Here is an 11,110-nt window from a genome sequence, read left to right on the forward strand (position 1 = left end):
ACCTATTTATAAAACAAAGACTCACAGACATAGAACACAAATATATGGTTACTAAAGGGGAAAGTGGTGGGGAGAGGGATAAACTGGGGATTTGGGCTTAACAGATACACAGATATATAATTACTATATATTATATAGTAATATATAAAATGGATAAAGAATACAGCACAGGGAACTGTGTTCAATATCTTCTAATAATCTATAATGGAAAAGAATCTGAAAAAGAATGTGTGTGTGTGTGTGTGTGTGTGTGCGCGCGCGCGCGTGCGTGTGTGTGTAGTTGAATCACTTTGCTGTAACACTGTAAATCAGCTATAGTTCAGTTTAAAAAAAGAGATAACCGGCTGTATAAGAAGGCAAGTGAGTATTCTTTGTGTTGCTTTTGGCAGCTTGGTTTAAAACCCATTGTGATACTCTCTGGAGTGCTGTGAACTTCCAAACATTTAAAATGACATAGTAGGAGCATTGTGGAGAGATGCATATTAATATTTAAAATTTCTCACAAAATCTATTATGCTTGAAACAGACTATGTATGAGGATAATAGGTACCCTCTGGTTATTTTGCAGCCTCTAATTTGTACAAGTCAACATCACTGCATTTTAACCTCTCATTTCTGTACGACAAAATGTTAGGTGACTCAGTATTCAGACACACTGATTTCTTTTATGGCACAACTTATGAAGGGCTTATTTAAATAGCCTAATGTAGGTTTATATCCTTGCTGATATTTCCCATTGGCTAATTGTTTTAGCCCCAACTTTGTGTGATATAAAAAAGTCAAAACACAATGTTAAACTTGAACCAGGTCGTAGGACTAATTTTTCTAAAATTCAAAACGTTTGCTTCTTTCCAAGAATAATTTTTGTTTTGTATTGAACATCTTAATTTGTTTTAGTGTACTGCTTTGGAACAAAAATTGAAAAAATTGACTGAAGATTTGAGTTGTCAGCGTCAAAATGCAGAAAGTGCCAGATGTTCTCTGGAACAGAAAATCAAGGAGAAAGAAAAAGAGTTCCAAGAGGTAAGGTAAATGGATTCATGAGGAGTTTGTCCAGAAGGCACTTGTGGTCATTTCCTCGTTTGATCATTTGAAAAGAGGAGTGTCTGCCATCATTTGGGATGTTCCACTGGAGGGAAATGCTGTGTGTGGAAAAGGTTACTGTACTTTCCTTCACACTTTTCCATCCTGCAGTTTTTGGTTGGAGAAGGGCTTTAGAAATTTTTTTTTAATCCATGTTTTCTGATTTGTTTGAAATTTGATACCAAGTAGAAAAGGATCGTATTTCTTATTTCAAACACTCTGTGTTGTAAGGGAAATTATATTACATTCTACAGCTGGGGTTTTTTTTTTTTTTTTTTTTACTTTTTTACAAGTTTCTTTGTTTTTTAATTTTTTGGCCATCCCCTGTGGTGTGTGGAATATTAGTTCTCCAACCAGTGATTGAACCTACACCTGATCCACCTTGGAAGGTGGAGTCTTCACCACCAGTCCACAGGGGAAGTCCTTCCAGCTGTTTCTAAAGTCTGTGAGTTGGCAAATACATTAGAAAGATAATTAATGTCTGGGGGGAAGAAGTTGGCAGACAAGTTAGGGCTGAAGATGCACTTGGATAAATCTTGGTTTCAGTTTCAGGTGAGTTAGCCTGGAATTAGGTCTGTAGTCCTTCAGTGAGAGTTATTGGAATTGTTAATCTGGTGTCCCTGTGTGGTTATCAAAGTTAATTGGTGACATGTACTTTCTGTTATTCTCAATGATCAGTGGTGTGTGATACTTGATGTCTTAAGCTCCCTTTTCGAGTGTGTTGATTTCTCAGTGGAGTTGTGACTGGTTGGCTCTCAGCCCTACCCTTTTGTCCCTGGGTACCTCAGAACAGAGGTGATTCATTTAAGATGGGGATGAGGTGCCAATGGGCCAGTTTCCACGTGTTCTCCTGGTGGACTGCTTCCTCTTCCGTTCAGAGACTGAGATCTGATTCCTGGGACCGGTGCTAAGGCTGCCTGTGTTGGTCATCAAGTAGATGCCGACTGGCTCCGTCCTCTCCTGTTCTTTCAGAAGAGCAGTGCCTGGAGGGTGTCTGGGTCTTGCCCTGGGCTCTCCCTTGTTAACCAGCGTCTGTTGGATACGTTTGTCTTTCACTTTTTAGGAGCTCTCCCGTCAACAGCGTTCCTTCCAAACCCTGGACCAGGAGTGCACTCAGATGAAAGCCAGGCTCACCCAGGAGCTACAGCAAGCTAAGAACACATACAACATCCTACAGGCTGAACTGGATAAAGTAGGGTGCTAACTTATTTCTCCCTCCTCTGTAACCTCCTCCCCCACGTTTTAAAATAACGTGTCATTTCTGTACCTCAGTGGAAATAGGATTCCTTTAAAGGAAGAAAACTTTCCTCACTTTCTGTAGTTATTAAAGTGGAGAGCAAACTGAACCTCCCTGGGTCTGGGTGTTCTCATTTAGAGAAAGGGGACGCCGAGTGGGGATCTCAGATATGAGGGTCTGTGGGCGTCTATGATATTCTGGTGGTTCTTGGTCATGCCACCACATGGGAGCTCTCCTAAGTGTGTATGCTGCCAGGCAAAGCGCTAAAAAAAATTATAATTTACTTTAACACCCACTGCACAAATGATTCCATCCAGATTTTTGGCTTTCTGACTCTCCACGTGATGATGACACCTATATTTAAATGTCCAGCCTGGATGTCTGGCCTGAACTTCAGATGTGGGGTGTGCATCCAATATTTCCACTCACGTTTCTAACAGGCATTTCACACTTAACGTGTTGTTATTGGAACTCCAACTTTTTTCAGACTTGTTCTTTGCTTAGGCTTCCTTGTCCCAGTAAATAGCAATTCCATTCTTCACATTGCTTCAGTCAAAACCTTCCCGTCATCTTCAACTCCTCTTTCCTCTCATATGTCAAAGTCATCCCTTAAAACTCTGCCGACTGTACCTTTATTTATTCACACACACAACACACACTTGAGTGGATGTTTGCGTGCATGTGTATATATGTGCTCTAATACACATCATCGCCCACCTGGGTTTCTGTACTAGCAGAACCCTTGTGTGCCAGGATACATTTTTATGAATTATTTATTGGCTGTCCTCCAAGATTAAAAAAAACAAGAAACATTTACAGATGTATAATTGTTTTTTTTTTCTTGCTTGATTTAATTTTTGCTAAAAAAGGAAAACGGTCTGAGCTTCGTCCTTGTCAGATGTTTTGTAGTTTATTTTCCCTCCTGATGGGTCTTGAGGTTTGTGTAGTACCATTGGTAATGTCACTGGGCAGGTAAACGTGTGTGGGGCTGATGTTTCTGTCGGACAGCTTCCTGCATGTGACATTGGTGGCCTCTAGGGCAAATATCTTCTCACATGTGACAGGGTACTTCCAAGCCGCCCTCCAGGAAAGTGGTAGCGGTTTACCTGACCCCTGGTATAAGAGGCCTGTTACCTCCATCCTGCTAGTAGCGGACATTCCTGGTTTTAAAAATTTTGCCAAAGAGTGAAAAATGTTATTATTTTTTAATTCACACTTTCTTGATTACCACTGAGGTTATTTCTTTCAGAGGGTAACTTGCCATTTGTATCTTTTGTATAAAATTTCTATTTCTGTCCTTTGCTCATTTTTAAATGGGCTTGCTTTTTTCTACATTGAATCATAGCTATGCTTTATGTGTTGTATTTTGGGAATATCATTTTTATTCTGTTGTATTATTGCAAATGTGTTCTCTTAATTTGTTTTCCCATCTTTTGTAGTTTATTTCTCATCTCATTTTTTTAAACAAATTTTAGTTGTTTATTACTATTTAGTTGTTTTATTTCTTGTGGTTATTTTTTTTTCTTTTGTGATTTCCGCCCCAAACCCAGCCGTATTCATCAACATATGCTATTGCCGAGTGATGTCATGGGTTAACATGATGGTATTTTAAGTTCAGCTTCTAGGACCATGTTAAGCTATAACATATATAGTATGTCTCAACCAAAGTAGATTGCTTCGGTTCTTATATTCCATGACCTTTTTATTATTTAAGAATATGAATAACTATTGAAAAGTAAAAACAAAAATGAAGCTTTGCCTTGTTTTCTCTTTGTAGGTCACGTCTGTAAAGCACCAGGTAGAAAAAAAATTGGAAGAGTTTAAGCAAAATCTCAGCAAAACTGAACAGGCCTTACAGGCAAGTCAGACCAAGGAAAATGAGCTGAGGAGAAGCAGTGAGGTGAGGAGCAGAGAGCATTTATTTGCTTCTGTGCATGAGGAAGTGTGAGGGTTAAAGAATTTCTGCACCATTTTCTTGTAGTGTTTTTCTTTTCTATTTGCTAGAAGTATTACAGTGTTTTGTATATAATCTATGACATAGAACATAAGTGGTTTTTTCACTTTCTGTTCTGATGTAACTTACTAATATGCATCTAACAATTATAGGAAAACATGACTTGTAGTAAGACCATTTGGTACTATTCTTTATTATTTTAAGATAGATTTAGACCACCTGCGAGGTGGAAGGATGGAAGAAAGCACGCGATTTTCTTTTCTTCTTTTTCTTCTTTTTAATTTTAAAATGTGTCTACTTTTTGCTGGGCCGGGTCTGCACTGCACAGGCTTCCTCTCGCTGTGGTGGCTTTTCCTGTTGTGCAGCGGGGGCTCCAGGGCACTCAGCCTCAGTGGTTGCAGCACACAGGCTCACACAGTTGCCCCATGGCATGTGGGATATTCCCATACTAGGGGTAAAACCAGTGTCCCCTGCAGTGCAGGCAGACTCTTAACCATGGGACCACCAGGGAAGTCCTGCCAGGGGCTTTCTAAGTGAAAAGTAACAAAATTAGTGATAGAAGGTATGATTTAAGTCCCCTTTCCAAGGATTGGCTTTTGAGTCATCAAGTATTAAAAACCTTGTGCAAAGTGATAGACTTAAATACAAGTTTTTTTGACAGATAAAGTGTTTCTAGGTTTAATATTGTTACAAAAGCATTAACTAATAACTGTGTGACTCTGGCTTCAACAGGCCCACACTGACCTTCATGTTAAGCATGTGCAGGCCTGGGCACTGCTCTTTGTAGAATCATGGTCATGGTACACATGGTGGGTGCAGTTTCCCAGTGACGAGGGTGCGCGGAGTAGCCTGATAGCACTTCTACCAATAGATTTATCCGTATTTACTTTAATTTGCTTCTCTGTGAATTCAGTAGCTTGGAGTTTATTTTAAAGGACTTAATTAAAAACCACTTAGGGACAGTTAATAGGATGAAACAATTTGAATAGAGCCATAAGTCAGCATCAAATGTCGGAGGGAAGACTATTTTTCACTAGTTTTTAAAATATTTTTAAAAGTATTAAATATTAAATCTTTTACATATCTAAAATTACTTGTTAGATTGGACAGATTTTTTTTTTTTAAGTTCTTTGTAAGGAACAGTGATTTATCCAGATGAGGCAAGTCTAAATGTATTTATCCTCTCAGCTTCAAAAAGTGTATTGGTTCTAGAATCAGAACATCTGTCAGTGGCAAAGAAGAGGTTGTTAAAGCAGCTATAGCCTCAGAGGGGTAATATTGCTGGAGAGAGGCGGCCCCAGCCCCAGCCGCCTGAGTAGAGGAAAGCTTCATATCAGATGATGGTTTCATCAGCAAACGTTTTTAAATGGAAGTGTTTGTTTCAGCAAAACAAATGTTTGCCTTTTGGCCAGTGGGGACCAACCAACAGATGCTTCTGCTAACATTTCCACAGGCAGACTGGCACCAAACTCTTCCCTCTCTGAGCTTCCCTTTCAGCCAGGAACTCTCCTGCGACTCCACTGGCTGCCTGGTGGAAACATTTTGTAAAAGTGATTGTCTGGTTAAATGAGTCCAAACACTCTTTAAACGGTTTGCTGGGCCAAGGCTGCATAGTGAGCTGGACATATCTTGCAGGTGTTTCTGAAGACTCATGCGTCCCTGCAGGGTCTGGTTTGTCAGCTGAGGAGCTGTCCACCATGAACTCGAGCTGTGCTGAGTTCAATGCCAGTCATGTTTTGCTCAGTATTTCATAAAGTTCTGTGTCCAGTGAGGGCAGTCATGGAGGTGTCTAGCACAGGGCCAGAGAGTTCATTTAGAATTGGTCTTCAATGCATGTTTGTGTATATGTGTCTTCTTTTGAGAATAACATCAAAAACTCAAAGGCCTTAGCTGGCTCTCACATTTTGAATTGGGATTGGAATCAGGAAAACAATCTACCTAGTTTGACGGGTGGTATAACTTTGTGGTAAAATGGTGGCTTTCGACGAAGTGAGATCTGAACCTGCTCTGTGGCCTTGGGACCATGACTTACCCTTTCTTAGTTTGACTTGCCTTATCTTCATATGAGGACTAATAGAGCTCCTCCATTTTCAGAGTTGAATTAATGATTAAATTAAGTATTGTATGGCAAGTGCTTAGACCTGTGCCCAGCCCATAAGAGCCCTTTGGTCTTGATAACTGTTAGAACTTTTTTGGTGTGACCACTGTTTGCTGTCACCCTGAGGCACAGAAAGTGATGAGCAAAGGACACGGCATTTGAGATTTTTCACATTTAAAATTAGAGCCTATTCTGGTCTGTCACTCTGGGTGTCTTTCTGTATCTAATTATAAGTCAGTGCAAGCAAGTTTCGTGCGCTGATAGGTTTTGGATGCTGAAATAATGTGACAGTTGTACCGGAATGTTCCTTGTCCGTGTTTAGCAAACTAACATGCCGCTCACAATGAGAAGTTATCAGTCGTGCAAACGTGCTTTAATGGCCCAATCAAGGGTAGGGTTAACATTTAGTATCAAAGTGAACGGAGGGTTTAGCTAGGCTGCTCATCCAACATCTAGTGCCAGCCCCATAGCACTGGGGTTAGACGGTCGTAAACCGTCATTTGACAGCCACGATGAGGGAACACTTGCTTGGGGACCTTCCTGAGCGTGGGGACCTGTATGACACGGGGTCCTCTAAGGGACCTGGTCTGGCAGGCAAGAATGATGAGGCGGAAGGGGAGAAACACATCCTTTGCATCCATCCCTGGTTCACCATATAGACTTTGCGCCAGCAGGGGGTGTATTAAGCTGCTTTCATGGGTGCCATCACGAGATGCCACACAGTAGCTGAAATGTGTTTTGTCTGGCCCTAGGAAATGACACTTCCCTTGCTGCTTCTAAAACCAAAGTTGATCTGGGTGGAATTGCTTGCTAAGCTCTAATGCTGGCTTGTGGTTATAGGGATTTTTGTTGTGTGTTTCCAGACTGGAGCCCAATTTTTCGAATCATGTTTGGTGGCGAGAGATGCCTGGGAGACTGTATCCTTGTATGCTTAACTCATTGTTGGTAATGAGCTACCCAATCAAGTCTTAAGTGGCTTAAGCTGTGCAGAAAGCTAATTGCTGATGGATGGCAGCCTACAGCTTCATTTTCAGATACTCATTTTCTAAATTCTGGCCTTTTAAAATTCTTGGGTTGGCCACAGCCATCGCATGATAAGCCTCAGGGTCTCGGGGTTGGCGGAAGGTTTCTTCATTTGAAACAAATATTTACGGAGCTAATGCCAGAATAAAGGCACGTTAATCTTTCCACTGGGTTTCATGCTCACTTAAATGTCTCCAGTTATGGACGTGATAGATAGAGACGAGCAGACACATAAATATATTGTCCCCCTGCCTCCTGGGGTCCCTCCTTCCTCGTCTTTTCACCTTCCTCCTGCTGGGATGCACCCAGCTTTAGCTTTCTTGTCACACCTCTAGATGTAGATGCCATTTGATTCAATGATTTTTTTAGAGCAAAAAATACAAGTTGCAAAATGTATCAAAGATGGTTACATCCTAGTTACTCTCTTATGTTGAGCTCATTTAGCTGATCTTAACATTGAACACACAGAATCTAGCTGCTGTTGAATATTAGGAAGAAACACTACTATTAATGCCCCATTGCCCGCATTAGAGTGAGTTGTGATCTCATTTGAGTGGGGATTATTCTGAGTCTGAAGAGCAAACAAGTGATTACACATTCTCTAGTTGAATGATGCTCGTTTAAGGCGATCACATCCTTGTACCTTAGTGATCGTTCATCCTGTGCAGAATTTCACAATGACTGGTATGAACGTCAGTCTTGACATGAGTCGGTGCGGGCCTTTAGTTCTGGTGGATCTCTTAATTTGATAGAGTCTCAGTTGAGCACATGGAAAGGAGGGAGGATCAAGACAAAGGAGACAGAAATATAACTGCAGCAGGCTCTTAAATTTTGATGATGAAATGAACATATATACACGAACACAGCAGCCGCCAGCAAGTTTTCAAGTACTTTGTACCAGCCAGATTCTCCCTCTTCTTGAATTTGGCTTTGCTACATCAGTACCCATCTGCTGGTAGTAACCAGACTGATAATTGAAGGCAGGCTTCCAGCACCACGTTGCCAGGGCCATCTGTTTTCTAACGGTGCAGTAGGGTTTTGGAGGATGGGTCTTAACTGTTTCTTTAAGGATTCAAAAATTCCCTTTACTTCTCAGAGGAATATTTTTCTGAGTGTGTTTGTGTGCTTTTAAAGTTAGGCTTGTGAGTCTCCCCTCCCCACGCCACTCCAAGGATGGGGGTTGCTTAGTTCTGTCAGTTTGTCACGATACATGCCAATTCCCAGTGATCCAGAAGGTGCCATATAATATAGGTTGAAATAATTAACAACTGTAACATCATTGAAGGTTGAACAGCAGTTTGAGGAATATGGATAGAGGATTTATAATATTTATTATGCAAGTCACATGGTTAATAAGAAGCATTTTTATTCAGCAGACAAATACTACTTTGTTTTAAGACTAAGAAAAATAGGTCTCCCTAGAAAATAGAGTGAGGCTGCATGTGTCTGTCTGCTAGTCTATGGCACATCGATGCACGGCTCTTCGTTTAATCAGGTACCCACCAAAGGACCTGTCTTCACTGGGAAGCCTCAGATTCCTCCATCTAGAATTGATCCTTCCATGCTCCAGCCCTCTCATTTCCCACAGCACACTTCATCTCTCTTGAGCATATAACACATCCTGCCATGTATTACAGAGAAGGCGATGGCACCCCACTCCAGTACTCTTGCCTGGAGAATCCCATGGACAGAGGAGCCTGGTGGGCTGCAGTCCATGGGGTCGCTAAGAGTCGGACACGACTGAGCGACTTCACTTTCACTTTTCACTTTCATGCATTGGAGAAGGAAATGGCAACCCACTCCAGTGTTCTTGCCTGGAGAATCCCAGGGACAGAGGAGCCTGTTGGGCTGTGCCGTCTATGGGGTCGCATAGAGTCGGACACTACTGAAGCGACTTAGCAGCAGCAGCCGCCGCCGCCACGTATTAAGTGATGGCCCCCTGGCAGGTACCTGTCCTGAGGGCAGAGATTGTCTTAATTTGTAACTGCACCTTTCATAATGCCCATTCCAACATCTTGTACATTGCAAACTTTAATAAACATTTCTTAAAGGTAATTTACTCATAAAGACATTCCCCTATAGCAGTGAAACTTAAGATAGTTTTACAAAAAAACATCAAAATCTTCACATGAATTTTTTTGGTTCATTAGCACTTCAGAACTTTACAAAGATATATTTGATTATTTAGGCGTGCTGTAAACCTGGAGCGATTGTTTCTTTGGGAAGCTTGTAAAAGGGGTTTTCCTTATATGCGAATGTTTCAACAACCATAGGGACACCCGGAAAGTTCAAAAAGTAAACTTCTTGAAGAAAAAAGATTATCATCAGTTTTTAGATTTCGTGCTTCTGACTTCTATTTACAATATCATTTTATTGAAATAAAATTATCTAACTTCATTGCTCAAAGGGCAAGTGTGGTTCCTCCCCTAGTGAGAGGCACACATGGTCCCATGAGGCAGAAGTCCCACCAAGGCACAAGTCCTGAGTTGCTTGAGCATCTGTCTGGGCAGTAAGATAACTAACTAAACCTGTCTTTTAGGAAATGAAGAGGGAAAACAGCCTCCTCAAGAGTCAGTCTGAGCAAAGGGCCCGAGAAGTCTGCCACCTGGAGGAGGAACTGAAGAAGGCCAAGCAGTGTTTGAGTCAGAGCCAGAATTTTGCAGAAGAAATGAAGGGTGAGTGGCGATTTAGAGTTCTTTCTCTAGGCTAATGTTCCCTCGAGGGAGGGTGGCTGTCATTAGAAACTTCTTTGAATTTTTCCATATCTTCTCCGAGAAAGATGTCAGCAGCTGATGTGGAAAAGTTTTTGCTTTTCCACTTTTTAGTTTCCAGAGTGATAGTTGGACTTTTTTTTTTATTGAAACACACTGAGTCCCCAAATGCCTGGTTTTCAGCACTTTGAAACCAAAAGGGTAAATACTTTCCATACAAAAGTAACTTGTTGGTATTGTCTCATTCCCCAGCGTGCTATTTTGTGTCTCAAACATGTTTGTTAGTTATATCCAGACGGCTCATCTTCTCACCCATTACCGTTTCCCTTATAATGGAAAATTCTGTATTAACTGCCTGTTTTCCCAGCCCTTAGTGACCATTGTTTTTGGATGGCTTACTTGACTGAATGATTTTATTTCCTTACTTTCTATATAGCCACAGAATGATGCTATGTACACCAAATGATCCCACTGTTTGTTTCACATTTATCTGTATGTGCCATGTGTCTTTATTTAGATTTATTTTCTCCCCTGGGGTGTTTGCACGTCTTGGATTTCTTTTAACCTGAGCACTTCTCTGACTCTTTCCTTTTTTTAAATTCTAACCTCCCCATACAGCTTTCAGTTTTCCATGGCAGGAGGTAGAAATATCAATCTTCAGATTTTTTGAAAGAAAACTATAGCAAAAGAAAGAGGGTGTTTTTTTTCAGCGTTGGTCACCAGTGTCATTGCTTGAGGCTCTCCCAAGCAAATAGCCCCTATGGCACTGTCTCCAGCAGCCATCCACTCTCATTAGGTAGACGGAGATGAGCGGGCTAAAAAGACGAATTGCTGTCCAATTGGTATAACACCTGAGTTTATAATACATGCTACCTTTTTCATCTACTACTGAGATTCTTTAAGACTTCCCATTGTTGAATGAAAGCCATGTGATTATTCTCAACTCGGAGGGGTCCGTGGGCAGAGGAGGTTTTTAAGCAGAGAACAGGCAGTGATGGAGTCTA

At 41.2% G+C, this 11,110-nt stretch overlaps 1 protein-coding gene across 2 annotated transcripts in view; it reads left to right on the forward strand.

The window, feature by feature from the left end:
- CENPF (centromere protein F) overlaps positions 1–11,110 on the forward strand; it is a 65,380-nt gene that overhangs the window by 25,111 nt on the left and 29,159 nt on the right. For both annotated transcript variants that reach the window (XM_040263170.1, XM_040263171.1), the window contains 4 exons: positions 898–1,023; positions 2,147–2,275; positions 4,098–4,220; positions 9,935–10,070. In XM_040263170.1, the coding sequence (XP_040119104.1) occupies positions 898–1,023; positions 2,147–2,275; positions 4,098–4,220; positions 9,935–10,070 (514 nt within the window). The remainder of the gene's footprint in view (positions 1–897; positions 1,024–2,146; positions 2,276–4,097; positions 4,221–9,934; positions 10,071–11,110) is intronic.

Source organism: Oryx dammah, unplaced genomic scaffold (assembly GCF_014754425.2).
Source record: "Oryx dammah isolate SB20612 unplaced genomic scaffold, SCBI_Odam_1.1 HiC_scaffold_21, whole genome shotgun sequence".
Classification (NCBI taxonomy): Eukaryota; Metazoa; Chordata; class Mammalia; order Artiodactyla; family Bovidae; genus Oryx; species Oryx dammah.